Below are 19,763 nucleotides of genomic sequence, written 5' to 3'. Positions count from 1 at the left end.
ATAGTAGAGTGGGAAGAAGATCCTAATTTTTGGAAAAGTAATTTCAGGTAGTCTAATAATTAAATTAAAAGCAATTTGGGAGTAGGTATGCATGAGCTGGATGGATGGTTTGTTACAGAACACAATAGTTAAGGAACTAATTGAAATAGCTAATAATACTTTGGATTCTTGGAACTTTTTTATTAGCTTGACTGGGATTTAAAAATCCTATCGCTGTATGTATGTATTAAATTGATGTGATTTCTAACAAAAACAAACAAAACAAAAAATGTGCCCTGTTCTCTGGCCAGAGATAGTTATAAGCTAACATCACAAAGGTAAAGTATACCAAATTAACAAACCTAGTCAGTTTACAAAGACAGGACTAGAGCCATTTCCGAAATATCTTCCTTCTATACATAGAAGGTAAAGAATTCTACAGAGTTGCACTTGTTTCAGGTATCTTCAAAAAGTGTTTTTGGGGGCTTTGTTAAAAAGACAATTGGGGCAAGTCTTCTGATTTGTAGATGTAAAGTAGTTCCATGTCAAGAACATTCTCTTTTTCTCTGTACCAGATCAGTTTACCACTGGGCGTCATAAACTGGGTGCCCTGCATCATTATCAGCAACAACTTATTTTTGAACACATCATTTATCACCACCGAAGGGGGAAAAAGAAGGTACTTTTGATTCCATAGGCATGTTCACCTGATGATTACAATATCAAGTGATGACTTGTGAGTGGAAATGAGCCACTACAGATCAGACTCCACAGAGAGAGCTTTCATGTGGCCTCATAAGACTTCAAACCAATGCATTTCATTTGAGACAGTTAACACGTTCAGCAGCCGGTCATCAAGTGACTAATCAGGTGAAGTACTCACATATATGAATTGGCCTTAAAAATCTAAGGAAGGCTCTCTAATAGCAAGTCTAGAAGTGTTAAGGCATTGCTTTTTATGTCTTTTCTATTTTCCCACAGTCCAGTTACTTCAAGGGGTTAATTCTTTTCTGCTTTGATAGATGCAGAGCCACCTTTTTAAACAATTAATCGGTTGTTATAATGTGGTGCTGTTGTCTTTTGTCCTTCTTTCTTCCCCAGTGCTTTAAATTAAAACAATACATTTTATAAAACGCAACATACCAATGGACAGGGTGCATCTAATCCAGGTGCTCCTTGGTCTCCCTTATCCCCTTTAGGCCCCCTAGAGCCTTTCTTGCCCCTTTCCCCCTGTGAATAATAGTTTATTAAAAATACATAAAAACTTTAGGATCCATTTCAAGTCTGTGTCATAAGAAAACACAAAATATAGCAACAGTAACTTTAAAGGCTTGATTTTTTCCATTTAAGATTTTTCTTGAAGTAATTTTGTCAGGATTTTGCATTTTACATTTAAATGTATGTGTAGTTTAGCCATTAATAAAATCCCAAATTAGAAGAATCACAAGATTCTGCTTTCCCACTTTTATTAATGACATGATCACAGCAGTGCCAACATATTTTAGAAGAGTTGGCATGAGGAACAGATCCTCACACTTGTTCAGAAGTAATTCCTATTGAGCTCAATTGAGAATTCTGATCCAAGAGGACAATGGAGCTTACAGCACAGAATTACTGGGGGGAGTCATCATTCTTCTTTTCCAATGACTAACTTTCCTGACCTTCAGTGATCATTGACCCTAAGGACATACTAACAGCAGGGTTTTTTCCCCCGTCTTGGAAAAAGCCAGAACAGTTTGCAATTCTGGATTACTGCAGTGCGTTGTATGTGGGGCTGCCTTTGAAATCGGTCCGGAAACTTCAGCTGGTCCAAAATAGGGCATCAAGATTGTTAATGGGGACTGGCCAATGTGATCATATTATGTCAATACTTTTCCATATGCACTGGCTGCCAGTCTTTGTCCAGGCTCAACTCAAAGCGCTAGTATTAACATTTAAAGCCCAAAACAGCTTGGGGCCAGGTTACCTGAAGAATTGTCTCCTCCCGTATACAACTGCCTGGACCCTAAGATCAGCTTCAGCGGTCCTTCTCTGGGAGCCACTGCCAAAGGAAGTGGGATGGGTGGCCATTAAGAAGAGGGCCTTTTCTGTTGTGGCACCTCAGTCATGGAATGAGCTTCCCAAAGAGCTCACCTGGTACCTACGTTGTACTCTTTTGGGCACCAGATGAAGACCTTATTTTTCCAGGAATTTTAGTCTTTCAATTTCTGTTTTAAATCTATTACTGTATTTTAAATCTTTGTACTGCTGCTAGATTTTATTTTGGTTTTTACGTCTATTTTTTACTGTGGTTTTAAACTTTTATAGTACATCTTATGTTGTATTGTATGGTTTTAATCGTGAACCACCCAGATAGCTTCAGCTATTGGGCGGTATATAAATGTCATACATACATACATACATCCTGGAAGGAAGGTCTTCTCATTAAATAAGACCTTACTTCCTCGCAATCTTCTGCACAATGCCTCCAGGCATCATGGGGAACTCTGGATCTCCTTATGAGAAGCACCCAGTCTGTGAAGTGGTAGGCTAGAGTGCTTATTCATGAGCTGGGGAGAGATCCAGCCTCCTCTTGAAATTTCTTCTCTTAATCTGTTGCTGTTTTTAATCAGTAGTAGATCTGCTGGCTAGGCTAGGAATGGCTTGTTTCAAGCAGCAGGGTGGAGCCCTCCTCACTATGACCAAGTGCCCCAGATTGCCTCTTCCCATGATCGGCTGGGACACTCACTACACAAGTAATTCTGTTGCAAAGTGCAGCAGAGGACCAAAGACAAAGAGCATGTTCCTCTTCCAAGAAAAGAACTGCATGGTGCAAACATGACTTAGATGTTTAGCAGCTTTCACAGCTTTGCTGGTGCTGTTATTAACACCTAACCTGATTATTCTCTTACAATGATTAGCAGTTAGTTATTAGTAATCTCACTGTGTAAAAGCCATAGGGTTGAATCCAGACTTCCCCCTCTGCAAATAGAAGGGCTTCTGCCATTCGTGGATGGAACTGGGATCCAGTGGAGGGTTCTTACTGGAAGAAAGGGCTGGCATGGTGACTTTCTCTGATTCACTGTTCCCTCTGCAGAACAATCCCCCGCTCAGTGTCATGTCCTACACTGTTCTTCTTCATAGTCTCTGTGACTCACACATATGGGTTATGCGCCTACGCAGAACAGTCGTTCTGAACATTCTAGAACCAAACAGAGTTTTAGGTGGGAGACCCATGCACCTTCTCTGCGTGTGCTCCGGGTGTGGCTCCTGCCTCCTTCTAAGTCCCTTTTCATCTGCCGCAGCAACTAGCAGCATTTGGAATGTTCTCTTGTCTCATGGCAAAATCTCAAAAAACTCTACTGTCCCCTCCTGTTCTCTTCTTTCTCTTCCTTTCCTATAATCTCTGAGTTTTTCTTCCTCCTTATCCTCTTGCCCCTTCAGGGCACCAGACCTCCAAGGCCTTTTTTAAAAATTGTGCCTGCTGTGTGGGAAGATACCATTGACTGACAGACACTCCAACTGCCTTTTCTGCCTCACAGGACAGGCACACAGGGTGGGCTCCTGTGCTGCTGCCTTTACTAAGCAGGCCAGGTGAAACAGAATGGCACTTCTTTGTGCTCTGCTGTGGGAACAAGCCCTCAAGGCAGCAGATACAGCCGCATAAAACTGGCCTTTGCATACTGCCTCGGCATCCATCTACAAGAAGCCAGCCCTGGCCCTGGCTCTCTCTCAGCACACACCATCATGGAAAGCGCTTCAGGGCAACCATCCCTGGTATTGAGAGTACCAGCCCTTGGACTACTGACAACTTTGGCCATCACCTTGGACCAACAACTCAAAATTGGCCCCTTGGTACTGATAGTTGAGATCAAACAGGTCAACTCGACCAAGTACCTAAATAAACAGCCCATGAACCCCCAGGCTCCAGGACTGAAAAAGAAAAAGACTGCTCATTAGATAGAGTCTGACCTCAAACCTGAACCTACGCTGGTCCCAAAACAGCCACCGTTGATACAGATGGCACCTCAAACTCTTATGCAATAGCCAATGCCAGTCCTAGAGAAACTACAACTCCCATAGGACTGTAAATCCTCAAATGATATCCAGTGCCTGAGCTTGGTCTCAGAGGGTGAATCTAGAGAACGTTTCCCACCAGAACCATGCTATCACCTCCTATAAGACAGTTGTCCAAGGAAGTATAGATCCCTTTGATACCAACAGAACTCACCTCAGCCTCCTTTGGAGCTTTTCTTCATCATCACTAAAATATGCCATGGGAGAACCATAGATACCCCTGCTTCAACATGTCTCCTTCCCATTATTATGAAGACTGTTCACCACCAAGACAGCACCATTACGAGTACAGGGATACAGACTCTGTATCAACGTTCGCATTACCAACGTTCTTGTTCCCCTCCCTTTCTAGTATGTCCTAAGGCAACTTCTAACCACGTAACACCTTCTCACATGATATCTAAACCATCTGACACTCAGTTATCAGAAACTACTGCAGTATCTAGCTTTATCAATTTTCCACTTGTTCTCCACCCCACCACCCCTTCATGCTAACTTATTTCAGGATGTGATCCTGAAAAAAAAACCCAGAGTCACCAGCACAGTCACCGCCGGCAGTGCAACTTACCCAACCGTCACTGGCCCCTAACACAGGGACAATGTGCACACCAATCCCACAAATTGAGAGTAAGCCATAGAAGTGGAAGAGATCTCATCCCACCTGACACAGAGACATTGGTTAATGACTACTCTTTGGCGCAGGACAACTATTGCTCAGACTTATCCTCCACCTCATCCATCCGGATTTCAACCTCCTCCCTGGATGCCACTGTAGGGGATCAAAACCCAATCTCCCTGTTTGATGACATAAAGTCATATATGGAACAAATCCTCAGAACAAATCCCCAGTCATGGTCACAGACCCAGTCTTTAAAAAGGTACAAACAGGTTTTGCTCCACCAGTTACTATCCCATTGCTGTCAGTGGTACTGCATGTTATCAAGCAATTCTGGGTGAAAGCTTCTACTTTCCTGCCCACATATAGAAATAGAAAACCTGTTTTGGGTTTAGGAAGAGGATTGTTCCTTCCTCTTCAAACACCCGACATCAAACTCCATAACTGTGGAAGCATCCCAATCAAAGATGAAACAAATGCCTCACTCTGCCCCTGTAGATTCAGAGGGATGAAAGTTATGAACATAATAGCCATGCGGGATCAGACCAAGGATCCATCTAGTCCAGCATTCTGTTCACATAGTGGCCAACCAGCTGTTGACCAGGAACCCACAAAAGCGCAACAGCACCCTCCCCCACATGTTCTTCAGCAACTGGTGTATATAGGCATACTACCTCTGGTACTGGAGGTAGCGCATAGTAGCCATTGATAGACTTCTCCAGGAATTTGTCTAACCCCCTTTTAAAGCCATCCACATTGGTGGCCATCACTACATCTTGTGGTAGCAATTTCCATAGTTTAACTATGCGCTGTGTGAAGTACTTCCTTTTATCTGTCCTGACTCTCCCTGAAGCATCAATCAGCTTCATGGGACGACCCCGGGTTCTAGTATTATGAGAGAGGGAGAAAAATGTCTCCCTATCCACATTCTCCACAGCATGCATACTTTTGTACACCTCTATCATATCTCCCTTTACCCTCCTTTTCTCCAAGCTAAACAATCCCAGCTGTTGTAACCTTCCCTCGTAGGAGAATTGCTCTTGCCCCTTGATCATTTTTATTTGCCCTTCTCTGTACTTTTTCCAGCTCTACAATATCCCATTTTAGGTGTGCTGACCAGAACTGTACACAGTATTCCAAGTGTGGTCGCACCATAGATTTCTTTAAGGGCAGCATGATATTGGCAGTTTTATTCTCAATTCTGTTTCTAATTATGCCTAACGTGGAGTTTGCCTTTTTTACAGTGGCCATACATTGGGTTGACATTTTTATTGAGCTGTCCACCACAACCCCAAGATCTCTTTCTTGGTTGGTCACTGCTAGCTCAGATTCTATCAGGCTATACGTGAAGTTTGGATTTTTTGCCCCAACATGTAACACTTTACCCTTGCTTACATTGAACCGCATTTGCCATTTGGATGCCCATTGTGAGGAACTCCAAACTGGGAGAGAGATCCTTTTGGAGCTCCTCACATCCCTTTTTGTTTTAACCACCCTAAACAGTTTGGTGTCATCAGCAAACTTGGCTACTTCACTGCTCACTCCTCATTCCAGATCATTTAATGAATATGTTGAAAAGCATTGGTCCCTGTGGGACGCAACTATTAAAGAATTCTTTATTGTTGGCCTTGATATTGTTAATGATAGGCTCTTCAAAATGCTCTTTTGCATCTCTTATTGTCTGCTTGCATTGCCTTTGTTCAAGCTTGTGCTCCTTTTGTTTTCCTCACCTGGGAAAGCCTTCCATCTTCTGAAGGAAGTCTTCTTTAATAGCTTCCTTGATGCTGCTCGTTAACTACGCCGGTGACCTCTTGGACTTGGTGCTACCTTTCCTAACCTGTGATATACATTTTAGCTGAGCTTCCACCATTGTGGCTTTAACCCTCAAGCATTTTGAAGGGATTCAACCCTCTTGACTTCCCCTTTCAACTGTCTTTTCACCAGTTTCCTCATTTTACAGGAGTTGCCCCTTTTGAAGTCAAATGTGACTGTGTAGGACTTCCTGGGCAATTTTCCACTTAAATATATATTAAATCTGATAGCACTGTGGTCACTGTTTCCAGCTGCTTCAACAACTTTTACACCTCATACTGTACATTTACACCACATAGGATTACATTCAAGATTGCCTCCCCTCTGGTCAGTTCCAGTTCTAGGTCATAGTCGCTTACGGCATCAAGAAATTTAACCTCTTTGTCATGACTAGAACATGCATTTACCCAATTAATGTGGGGGTAATGGAAGTCACCCATTATTACAACACTTCCTCATTTGGAGGCCTCCCTGATTTCATTTTTCATCTCAAGGTCACCTTGAGCATTCTGGTCTGGGGGACAATAGCATGTTCCTACCACTAAATTAGTTTTGGAGCCCAGTATTGTCACCCACAGCACTTCTGTGGAAGAGTCTACCCCTTTTAAGTGTTTTAGTCTGCTTGACACTATGCCCTCTTTGACATACAGAGCAATGCCTCCCGCAGTATGCCCTTCCCTGTCCTTCCTGTAGAGGTTATATCCAGAGATGACCGTATCCCATTGGTTCTCTCTGTTCCATCAGGTTTCAGTAATGCCCACTTTATCCAAGTTCTCCTTTAAAACCAAGCACTCCAACTCTCCCGTTTTGGCTTGGAGGCTTCTGGCATTTGCATAGAAACCTATACTAAGTGGTCTTCCCCAGATGTCTCTGGCATGTGCATCTTAGTTGTTTCTCCTAGTAACAACTAAGTTTTCCCGGTAAAACACACCCAAATAAAAAACTAGTTATGAAGGTAGAAAGCCAGCAGGGGTGTGGGCGCTATCCAGTGTATTGCACCAAGTGCCACTATCTGCCTGCTGGACAGAAGTCGTGGGTGTGTGCTTGGTGTAATGAGCTCCCGGCTCTCAGGGAACAAGTTTGTTCCCTTGAAGCCAAGGTTGCTGACCTGGAGAAGCTAAGAGTGTCAGAGAGGTTGGTGGATGAGACCTAATAGTGGTGGATGAGACCTTCAGGGACCTAATAATGGTGTCCCACTCCATGGGTGACAATTCCTCTGTGGTCATGGAGAATGTGAGTCTCAGGGAAGGAGGGCATCATTCCTCGGAAGAGGGAAATGATCCCTTAGAAGGGACCCATTCCTCGGAAGATTAGCAAATATCCTCTCGTACTGAGGATGTACCTTTGGGGGGATGGGGGGCTTGTGGGAGATTCAATCACTAGACACATAGACAGCTGGGTTTGTGATGGGCGTGTAGACCACATGGTGAATTGCCTGCCTGGTGTGAAGGTAGCAGATATCACATGCCATCTAGGTAGCCTACTAGAAAGTGCCAGGGAGCTGTCAGTTGTTATGGTCCATGTTGATACCACCAATGTGGGGAAATGTAGTCATCAGGTCCTGGAAGCCAGATTTAGGTTGCTAGGTAGGAGGTTGAAATCCAGGACCACCAAGGTGGCTTTCTCTGAAATGTTACCTGTTCCACGCACATGGCCAGCTAGACAGGCGAAGCTGAGGAGTCTCAAAGTGTGGATGAGACAGTGGTGCAGGGAGAAGGGGTTCAGATTTGTTAGGCACTGGAGAACATTTTGGGACAAGCTGGGCCTGTAGAAGAAGGATGAAATCCTCTTAAACCAAAATGAAACCAGACTGCTGGCACTAAACATAAAAAAGGTGGCAGGGTAGCTTTTAAACTAAACCCTGGGGGAAAGCTGACAGGAGCTAGGAAGCATCCGGTTTGGGTTAAATCATCCCAAAGGGATGAAGATGAAAATGTTTTAGATTGCCCAAATGAAGAAGGGGAGGAAATAGGTCATTAGTATATGGTAGAGCATTAGACTCGATGGGATGCAGAAGTTACTCAGCCGCAATGCTGGCACTCCACGTGACGAACTGTGAGGCATGCATAACAGCCTTTCAACAGTTCCTATGGGAAAAAGCAGCAACTTTCTTTGACCGTCCCCCAGAAAACATAAAAAATCTAGCAATGATATTCCATGCTGAAGCCCACAGGCTTGCCCACCAACAAATTAACACCGCCCACCACATGCTTGACTGTGGCTCCAAGTCCATGGCAGCCACTATCTCACTGAGATGTCATGCTTGGCTCCATATTGCAGGGCTCTACCAAGAGGCTAGCTCAAGAGTGGGGGACCTTCTGTTTGATGGTGAAGGCCTTTTCAGCATATCCATGGAGGATACCCTTGATCATATCTACAAAATGAAGACCTCTGCCTGAAAGATGGGAATGCAATCCCAGTCCTCATCGACCTCTGCCAACTGACCATGGCAATACTGGCAATGCCAATCGTCAGCTTGGCATCAACCTGACTCAAATCGAAGACAAGCTTCTAAAAAAGGTGTGTACTCCTTCTTTCATTCCAGAAGACCTTCTCAGAGCAAATACTGCCAACCAGTAGTAAAACCCTCAACCAGTCTAAATGTTGTCTTTGACTCCTACAGAGGAGCCTGACCACCGGCTCTCCTTCACTTGAACAGACTCGAACCTTTTCTTCCTGCCTGGAGGTCCATCCCTACCAACAAATGGGTACTCTTTATCATCGCCCAAGGCTATTCCATTGAATTCAAAGACACCTCTCCTACAAGGATATTCCGCTTTACTTGCCCCACTTGGATTTTAGGGAAGAAATCACTACCCTCTTGAGCAAGGGTGGGGTCATCAACCTATACTTGACTTTTGGGACATCAGTTGCTACATTCGCCTGAAGAAATTCAGGATGACCACACTCTCCCCGATTCTTTCCCTCTTGTGTTAGGGAGACTGGTTTGCTACAATAGATCTTCACAATACCTACTTCCACATCTCTATACAGTCTGCTTCTTGCCCCTTTCTCAGATTTCCCCTGGGCAACAAGCTCTTCCAATTCCAGGTTCTCCTTTTCAGCCTAGCCACACCACCAAGAGTCTTTACGAAGTGCATGGCAGTAGTGGTGGCACACCTGAGAATTCAAGGGATCATCGTCCTTCCGTACATAGACGACTGGCTCTTTGTAGCTCCTTCTTAGCACCGCATCAGCATCAAAATAGTTCTGACGATTCTGGAATCTCTTGGACTGCAAGTCAACAAAGAAAAATCTTGTCTTAACCTGTCTTGAGCTTGGCAGTACATAGGCACACTTCTTGACTCCACTCGAGCCTGCACCTACCTACCAGCAGACAGTCTGCAACGCCTCGCATGGGAACTTGGAGCCATCCACAAATGCTGAGCAACCAGCATCCAATGCCTCCTCAGCCTCATGGCCTCCACCATGAGGCAGGAACTCAGTGCGGAAAAAGTGCTTGGCCAAGTCCGGTCGGCCACCTGTGTGCTTGACCTTTGCCCTTCATAGCTTATCACATCAAACAAGGACGGGATGTCTGGCTGGGTCCAGCAGGTTGTAAATTCCTCCTTGAGAGAGGTGCTGGCCTCTTTAAGAGGCAGTAATCAGGACACTCCTGAAAAAGACTAACCTGGACCTGGAGGATGTTAACAACTATAGGTCGGTGGCCAGCATCCCCTTCCTGGGCAAGGTGTTTGAGCAGGTGGTTGCAGGGTAACTCCAGGCACTCTTGAATGAAATGTATTATCTAGATCCATTTCAATCTGGCTTCAGGCCTGGTTTTGGAACGGAAACTGCCTTGGTCACCCTGTGGGATGACCTTTGCCAGGAGAGGGACAGGGGGAGTGCAACCCTGTTGACTCTCCTGTACGTCTTGGTGGCTTTTGGTACTATCGACCATTGTATCCTTCTGGATAAGTTGTCTGGATTGGGAGTTGGAGGCACTAAACTGCAGTGGTTCTGTTCCTACTTAGATGGCCGATTTCAGAAGGTGGTGCTGGCAGATTATTGCTCTGTGCCTTGGCAATTATGCCACGGGGTTCTACAGGGCTCTATTTTATCCCCTGTGCTGTTTAGCATCTACATGAAACCACTGAGGAGGTCATCCAGAGGTGTGGGCTGAGGTGCCATCAATATGCAGATGACACCCAGCTCTACCTCTGCTTTTCATCAAACTCAGGTGAGGCAGTGGCTGCTCTGAATCAGTGCCTGGGCATGGTAATGGACTGGATGAGGGCCAATAAACTGAAACTCAATTCAGACATGGAGGTACTTTTAGTGGGTGGTTCATCTGCCTGGCTAGGTGATGTTCAACCTGTTCTGGAGGTTGAACTCCCCCTAAAGGATTAGGTTAGTAGTTTGGGGGTACTCTTGGACCCAGAGCTGTCACTTAAGGCACAGATGAACTCAGTAGCAGGGAGCACCTTTTATTAGCTTAGGCTGATATACCAACTGCGTCCTTATCTGGACAGAGATAGCCTAGCTACAGTTATCCATGCTCTGATAACCTCTCATCTGGATTACTGCAATGCGTTATATATGGGGCTCCCTTTGAAAAAGGTCTGGAAACTTTAGCTAGTCCAAAATAGAGCAGCAAGATTGCTAACAGGGACTGGCCAATGAGATCACATTACACCAGTACTTTTCCAGATGCACTGGCTGCCAGTCCATTTCAGAGCCTGATTCAAAGTGCTGGTATTAACATTCAAAGTCCTAAGTGGCTTGGGGCCAGGTTATCTGAAGGATCACCTCCTCCCATATGTGCCTGCCCAGACCCTAAGATCATCCTCAGGAGTCCTTCTCTGGGAGCCCTTGCCAAAGGAAGTGAGACGGGTGGCTACCAGGAAGAGGGCCTTTTCTGCTGTGGCACCCCGGCTGGGGAGTGAGGTCCCCTAGAGAGGTTCACCTGATGCCTATGTTGTACTACTTCAGGCGCCAGGTGAAGACCTTTTTATTCTCCCAGTATTTTAGCATTTTAGCTTCCTAATCTTTAAGTCTCTACATTGCTGCTAGGATTTATTCTGATTCTACTGTTATATTGTGGTTTTAAGCTTTCATATTTTATATTGTTTTATGCTGCACTCTGGTTTTAATTTTTGTGAACCGCTCAAAGAGCTTTGGTTATTGTGTGGTATAGAAATGAAATAAATAAATAAACTGTTAGCATGCCTCCCTATGAGACCATTCCAGTAATGGTTCCTCCAGGTCTTCAACCCAGAAGTGGACCCTCGCACTTGTCTCTTTCTCTTCCCGGTAGGGTCCGACTGGTGCACAGTCCCAGCACACTTCCTGCAGGGCTCAACTTCCAGACTTCCCGTCAGTCCCTGACAGTCACCACAGATGTGTCTCTTCTCAGCTGCAGGGTCCACTGTGGTTCACTCACAATCGGGGGATTGTGGTTCCGGCAGGAGAGAACCTTGCATATCATTCAAGTCAAACTCCTTGCTATTGACAAAGCCCTAAGGGCACTCGAATCACAGGTCAAAGGGCATCCCATCTAAATCACAATGGATAATAGCGCAGTCTTCTATTTAAACAAACAGGGTGGGACGAGATCTATTCCATTTCTGTGGCTTACTCTCAATTTCTGGGACTGATGTACAATGCCACATTGTCCCTACTGCCATCCACCTCACAGGAACATCCAACATTCTAGCGGACTCACTCAACAGATTGAGAATTACCCCACATGAGCGGAACCTCTCCCCAGCAGTCAAACTCTTTTGACAAAGCAGTCAAAAGCCCACTCTTCAACATGTGGGGCACCCTGACTATCGATCTGTTTGCTACAGCACTAAGCACAAAATGCCAGTCTTTCTACAGCAGAGCTGATCGTGACTCAGACTCTCTGGGAGGCACTTTCCTTCTTCACTGGGGAGGCACCCTAACTTACACATTTCCTTCTTTCTCTCTTGTCACACAGGTGGTGAAGAAGATACAAGACAATGGGGCTCATTGCATCTTGATAACCCCATGGTGGCTGAAAAAAACATGGTTTGTGACACTTCTATCCAGCTACACCTTTCTCTGTCTCCCTCACCTCCCAGATCTCACAATGAGCAACAAAGAGATCAGACACCCTGACCTAGAGACTTTGCATTTCACTGCATGGAAGTTGGGCAAGCTCAGCAATTTTCTGAAGAGGACTTGGAAGTAATGACTGCTTCCCTCAAACCATCACCTCATGCCTCATATGCCACCAAATGGAAAGACTTTCTAAAATTTCTCACCCCAGTGGGACAGAACCCAAAATCCTGTGATCTTCTGAGTAACTTGGGGAATCAGAGAAAATTGCTGTCCCATCCTCTTCTAGGGTCAGTGAAACTGCTGGGCACAAGTCTGGATCTATCCCATAGCCCTTTTACTGATTCTGTGAAATCCTATGAACTACAATACAATTTCTAGAAAATCAGAGTTCATGGGATCATTGCAGAGTTAGCAAAGATCACGCAACATTGCTGTTACAATCTAATTTTGGATGTTACTCTGTGGCCTGGACATAGTTAGAACACACACACATTTTGCTCTGTTAGTTTTTGTAACATTCAGTCCAAGAAGGAATTTAAAAGGCCTTTTTCATTTATTATAAAGACTGGTTGCATGACTTTGTTTTGTTCCTTGAGAAAAAAATTACAAACTAGGTTCAATGCTGTATTATTTAAAAAAATAAATCCTGGAAGGAACATTTCTGTTTAACAGAACATTTCTGTTAAAATAAGCTATTTTAACTGATAATCAGCTGAGCCCTGCCATGAATTTTTTTTAATAGGAGAGGTAAAATTGGCAAAGCAGTGTAAAGCTGCTCTGTCCTACTTATTTTCATAAAATAGAATTTCAGAAGGATAAAAATGGAGACTGTAGGCCTCATGCTACCTCTCTGTAGCAAGTTAAAAAGTCACCTTGCCCACTGAGGTCAAGTCTGTTTTGAATAAAGCCAATATCAACCCAGTAACCAATATTCAGTATGAAAACAGAATGATCAAACCTTTCTGAACCAATTTAGAAAAGTCACAACATACAAAGAGGAAAACGTTTTGATAAGTGCTTGTGGGTATAAAATGTAAGTGGGATGGCTGGAGAGGGAATTTAATTTAGTAACTGGTATAAGGATTAGATAACAACATAAAAATCAAGCAGAGTAGGTATCTTTTTTGGGGGGGTGGGAAATAAATCAGTTTGTTTGTTTGTTTGTTTGTTTTAAAAAACAACAGTGTTAAGCTGGCAGGAAAAATGGATGGGGAGAGGATAGGTCACCCAGGATCAAATGCTGGCATAGAGGAAGGATAATCCAGGAGAAAATGCAGAGTGGGTTGCTGCAGGAAGAGGAGGAAGGACCCAGGAAAAAGGCAGAAGAGCAGGAAGGGATAAGGGGGACAAAGGTAGACCTGTGGAGGCAAGGAACACACACACGCGCACAGACAAGAGAAGAAGAAAAAACAGCAGTTGAAATAACAAGTTCCACTTGAATGCACAGATTAAGCATTGACACTTTTTCAGTTGGTTTGCTCAAAAGAACACTGTTCCCATTAGCTGCTATAATATGTATCACCTTTTTGTGACTACACTGGCTTTAGGGAGCTATATTATATCTCTGCAGTGACACAAGAACCAATAACACTGATCAGAAAAGAAGGGCCAAACTTGTTTGGGAAGACAGTTTCTGCAAAAGACTGCAGAGAACATAACATTGCCAAATCATGCTGTAAATTAAACAGGCTGTTCAACAAGTGCTTTTCTTGACCATGTTTTACATTCAGACCACCATAATGCATAAATACATGACTAAAAAAGCTTTCCAAAACAACAGTCAGTCGTGTAGAGAAGTGCCAATAAATTGGCTGCTAATGATAAGTAAAAAGGACTGGAAAAACCATACTTGGTTAATGGAAGGAAGGATACTTTTGCAGGATTGTTCTGTGTGCAGTAGTTTCTCACTCTAATTCATGATTTCTAATTTTTTGTTTCAAAAAATTCACTGTCATTCTGTGAAAAACAAAGACCCCCCCCCCCCAATTCCTGCCATGTCCTTTGGATCTTTATTCCTATTAAGTGGCTCTTGTATTATAAGCAGCCCTGAGACAGGTCTGACATTTCCCGTGCTTTCTTACAACTAACTCACAAAGCTGTCCCTTCCTGATGACATCATCCACCTGGACAGAAGGTTATCTCATGCCATAACAGTTGTGCCTACAAACTTGTTGGGACAACATTCTAGGCAACGTTGGTTCCTGCTGTAGTCTTCGGTCCAAATTTAAAACCAACTGAAAAAGTATCAGGATCTTGCTAGGTCACTTGTTATGATCTGAATAATATCCAAGTCTTTGGTTTTATCAACAGGAAGTTATGGAGCAAAACCAGAGGTAGAATGATTAACTATGAGACATTAACCTTGGAGCAGCCATGAATGGAAAGGTAACACTCTTCATGTCTGATCAGCAGTGACGACTTATCTTATTACTTCAGCAAGTATATTTCAAGATTTATGAAACTGTTCATGAAAATTATTCCTAACCCTGGATCTACCATTGCTACCAGGTAATATTGCTGCCAGCAATCATAAAGTGACTCGTGCAGGCTTCTCCTGCTCTGCTCATAAGTCTTTGTGATAGGCTGTAGGATTTTATAATTTGTTAGGCAGTAGGATTTTGCTTATCATTTTTACCCTTTTCTATGTCATCAAAAAATTAATCATTCCACCATTTCTGTAATATTGTTTGTAGCTATAGAGGTTTAATCTAAGACTTACCCGGTTTCCTTTTTCACCTGGTGAGCCTGGTAAACCCTATAACACATTTATGCAAGTTTTATAAAGTTATATAACTTATCTTCTGCCCTTACATCCACACCAGGAACTACAAAGAGTCTTGTGGCACCTTAAAGACCAACATTTTATTATGCTGCCATAAGCTATAACAAAATTTCCTAGCAGAAATTAGACCAGCCTTCCCCAACCTGGTGCCCCCCCAGATGTGCTGGCTGGGGGATGATGGGAATTGTAGTCCAGCACATTTGGAGGGCATCAGGTTGGGGAAGGCTGGAGCAGCTTCATAAAGAGAATGCAGTCCTTAAAAAAAAAAAATTAAACTAAAAGCTAAAATGTTAAGTAGCAAAAGAAGTATTCTTCCTGGCCTTCCTCACAGGCACTCCAAGTGGAATTTTATTCCCACAGCACCTCTGTGTAGCAGATTCAGGTGACTTGCTACCTACGGTGAGCTTCATGGCTGAATGGGCAACTAACCTTAAGTTTTCACATCTAAACCTACGACTTAAACTACCTACCACATTGGCTGTAAGCAAGCAATAGTTTTCATTTTACTGGGTCTGTGTGACCATTGCCCCCATCTCCTAGCTCAATTTGGGCCAAATTTGCATGTTCATACTTGTATAAGGTTCACCCATGAACCTTACAATATTCCACCAGACAATACATTTATTCTTTTCATGCAGGTAGAGAGAATAATATTGTTACAGCCTTTAGCTTTCCTCAAAGAAGTAATGGCAGTAGACAGTCTCTGTTGTGCTAAGTTGCTAGATGGAATTTTGTGGAAAATGGCAGGGTGGGGATGAATAATTTTAAAAAAATGGCTGTGTACTTACAGGAAGCCCTGCTGGTCCTATTGGTCCGGCAGTTCCAGCGTCTCCTTTATTGCCCTAAAATGGAGGTAGGAAGACAGAAGTATTTCCTGATTTTGGAAGAGTACTACAAACAGGGCAAGAAGGCCAGTATTGTATCTTTGATAGTAGCTGAGCATGCCATAGAAGCACATTTTCAGTTTGTTTGTTTAAAATATTTATACCCCGCTTATCCTCACATAGTTCAAGACAGTTTACAAAAACTGTGAAATACAGCAAAATAAATATAGCAATAAAAGAAATAAATGACAAAAACCAACAATAAAACAACTGCAGTCCAAAGCACCATAAAACATAATACAAACCAGAATGGAAAACCATAATAAAAACAATGATCATATATAATTATGGTAGACACTGATTAAAAAACCAGCCACTGAAGGCCATAGGCCTTCCTAAATAGAAAGGTCTTAACAGTTGCAGTGGAAGGCCAACAAGGAGGAGACAAGATGAACCTCCCTAGATAGGAAGTTCCAAAGTCTGGGTGTGGTAACAGAGAAGGCCCTCTCCCTTGTTCTAACCAGACATGGGTTTGGAACTGACAAGAGGGTTTCCATAGATGATCTCAATAAGTGAGCAGGTTCGTATTGGAGAAGGTGGTCCATCAGATACCATGATTCTAAACCATGTGAGGGTGCTTCCAGATGGAGGGCTCCTAGTTCTACCAATGAAAAGGCATTGTGCAGCTATTCCATCTTTTTAAACAGATTTTCTGCGGTAAGAGAAAAGTCAGAAGAAGTGGTGGGAAAACAGGGTAACAAGTTCTCTCTCACCCTGTCTCACCACCCATAAACACACGCTCTCTCTCACCCCCCCCCCCACATATATACACACATACTTACTTACATCTGGACCCCCATAAAACTCCATGAATGAGGCAGGGTGATGGAAGCATCTTACAGCTTTAAAGCTTATAAGCAGCACTTGGAATTCTGCCTGAAAACCAGTATGGAGCCAGTGCCCAGTGAGGTGGCATGCTCCCAATACCCAGCTCCAATTAGTAACCTGGCTGCTGCATTTTGAACAAGCTGAAGCTTCTAGGCACTTTTCAAAGGCAGTTCCATGGAGAGTGCCTTGCAGTAATCCAGTCATGAAGCAACACCTCTAGCTATTGCTATCACTGGTGCATCCAGAGTTAAGGGCATCTCCACACAAGGCTTTTATCATCTGCTCATGATTGGTCACTCACAGAAGTTTGCGGGTCCTTTACATGAGGTCATCAACCTCCAGGGCCTCACCTGTGCTTTATAAACTTTATCCCATTTTGGTTTTTTTTTAAGATTGAGGAAAGTCCATCATTTTTTCTAGATGTGCGCTGAAGTGCTGCAGTAGCTGCATGTACTTCTGCAATTCTGTTATACCACAATGCCATCTAGTGGCTGTATAAAGAAAACATATAGAAACATTCCTTTCTTGCAGAGAAAGGAAATCCTCAAAAAAAAAAAGAAAAGAAAAGAAAAAAAGGCACATGTAGGCACATGTAAAGGAGCTGTTTTTAATCCTGCAAAGAATCCAGAAGCAGAAGCCCCAGGAAAGGTGCAGGATAAAACCCTTGTGTAGAGAAGCCCTAAATCTGGGTCCTGAATAACTCCCAAACTACAAACCTGTGTTTTCAGAGGGAGTGCTACCCCATCCAAAATAGGATGAACCCCTATTTCTAGATTGGCTATTCCACTGAGCAAGAGCACCTCTGTCTTGTCTGGATTAAGTTTCAATTTGTTAGCCCTCATCCAGCCCATTACAGACTCCATACACAGGTTGAGAGCTTCCACAGCTTCTTTGGTATGCAATAGAAAGGAGAGACAGCCAGGTGTTACCCATTAATGGCACTGAACTCCAAATCTCTGTATAACCTCTCCCAGTGGTTTAATATAGCTTCACATAACCTTTCCACCTAGCATGAGATTGGAGAAATCACATTTTCATCCTTTCTCCCCCAAAAGGCTCCTGAAAGGGTAGGATAAGTTCTAATTTCTTAAGTGGCAACAGAATGTTAACATCCTTTATTCTGGTCATCCCTGAAAAGGTATCCAAACATAAAGAATCATACAGTAAAGCATTAGAAATTAAAAACAGACGAAGCGCTCGAGGTATGTATAAGTACTAGGAAGCATTAGGGGCTCCTTCACACTGAGCTTTTATCCTGCAATTGAGATTGCTCCTTCACGGACGTTTGTGGGCTCTTTACATGATGCTGTGACCCTGCCGTGGCCCTCCAGGGCATCTCCTGCACTAAATACCCATTGTTCTGTTTTTAAATAGATCGTAGATAATGAGCTATTAAATTACCCCATTGTGTTCCTGCTTCAAGTTTCCTCCGTGAAAAGAGTTAAAGTGGCAAGAAGAGGAGCGAGATCAATGAAAGATAATGGAAGACTCAGATCTGGGGAGAAGGTAGGGATGGCGGAGAATTCCGCCATGGCTTTCAGTGAGGCTGAATACACTGGCATTCGGCCCCCCAAAATCCATGGCGGAATGGCCTGCCCCCCCGCCCCCCCCACAGATCCCCCCCAGGACAAGACTTACCTGGAGCGGATGTTCCGGATGGCGGTGGCTCCGGCAGCGGCTTCGGTAGCGGCGGCGGCTGGTCTTCCAACCGGCTGCCGCCACCGCCATTTGCAGTCTCGTCTTTTTTTTTTTACATAGACGTGATAGGCTACGTAAAGACTTACGTAGCCTATCATGTCTGGGTTTAAAAAACAACAACAAACCGTACGCAAATGGCGGCGGCTACGGCGGCCGCCATTTGCATTCCTTATTTTTCGCCGTCTTAGTCTACGTAAATATTTACGTAGACTATTACGGCAAAAATGAAGGGGAACGCAAATAGCGTAAACGCAAATAGCGTAGTGGGCGCTATTTGCATTCCTTTTTGATTTGCCGTTTTAGCCTACGTAAATATTTACGTAGGCTAAAACAGCGAATCAAAAAGGAACGCAAATAGTGCCCACTACGGTATTTGCGTTCCCCTTTATTTTCGCCGTAATAATCTATGTAAATATTTACGTAGACTAAGACGGCGAAAAATAAGGAACGCAAATGGCGGCTGCCGTAGCCGCTGCAATTTGCGTACGCTTTTTTTTTTTTTTAACTCAGACGTGATAGGCTAGTTAAGTCTTTAGGTAGCCTATCACGGTTGAATACAGGGACAGAAACAGCGGCGGCTACGGCAGCCGCCATTTGCGTCCCTGCTACCCAGTGGCCGGATGTCCGGCTGCTGGCGGAGCTGGCCGGCGGCTCCGTGGAATCCCTGCGGAGCGGAGCCAGCCGGGCAGGACTCTGGGGGGAGGGACGGAGCGCCTCCCCCCCATCGAGGATTCCAGGGGGAGGGACGGAGCGCCTCCCCCCCCACCCTGAAGCAGATCCGTGAAACGGTAAGTAACTTTTGTACATCCCTAGGAGAAGGAGGGGGGAAGGGGAGGAGGGAAAGGAAGCATGTGTAAAGGGAGTCCGTTGTGATCCTTCATTTAAAATGGAAGCAGAAAGCCCTGTTTTAAATGCAGGATTTTAGGCTGGTGTAGAGATGCCCTAGATCTGGAATAGGGAACCTTTTGGGGCCCATGGACATATTTGCCAATTTGAGAAACTGTCTTGGGTACCCCCACAAAATGGCTGCTATAGGAGGCATGGCTACTCACAAAGGACAAATAAAATGCACCAAAGACTG

General features: G+C 44.0%; 1 protein-coding gene across 2 annotated transcripts in view; it reads right to left on the bottom strand.

Annotated features, from left to right (window-relative positions):
* The window catches only part of COL13A1 (collagen type XIII alpha 1 chain), a 253,449-nt gene that overhangs the window by 10,563 nt on the left and 223,123 nt on the right, over positions 1-19,763 (bottom strand). For both annotated transcript variants that reach the window (XM_084845463.1, XM_084845462.1), the window contains 3 exons: positions 16,061-16,114; positions 15,210-15,245; positions 1,123-1,209 (listed from right to left, as the gene is read on the bottom strand). In XM_084845463.1, coding sequence (XP_084701589.1) covers positions 1,123-1,209; positions 15,210-15,245; positions 16,061-16,114 — 177 coding nt within the window. The remainder of the gene's footprint in view (positions 1-1,122; positions 1,210-15,209; positions 15,246-16,060; positions 16,115-19,763) is intronic.

The sequence above is a fragment of the Heloderma suspectum genome, chromosome 3 (genome assembly GCF_057233095.1).
Source record: "Heloderma suspectum isolate Gila_16-S chromosome 3, 16-S_ref, whole genome shotgun sequence".
NCBI lineage: Eukaryota > Metazoa > Chordata > Lepidosauria > Squamata > Helodermatidae > Heloderma > Heloderma suspectum.
The sequence above is the reverse complement of the archived record's forward strand: the minus strand, read 5'-3'. Positions and strand labels throughout refer to the sequence as shown.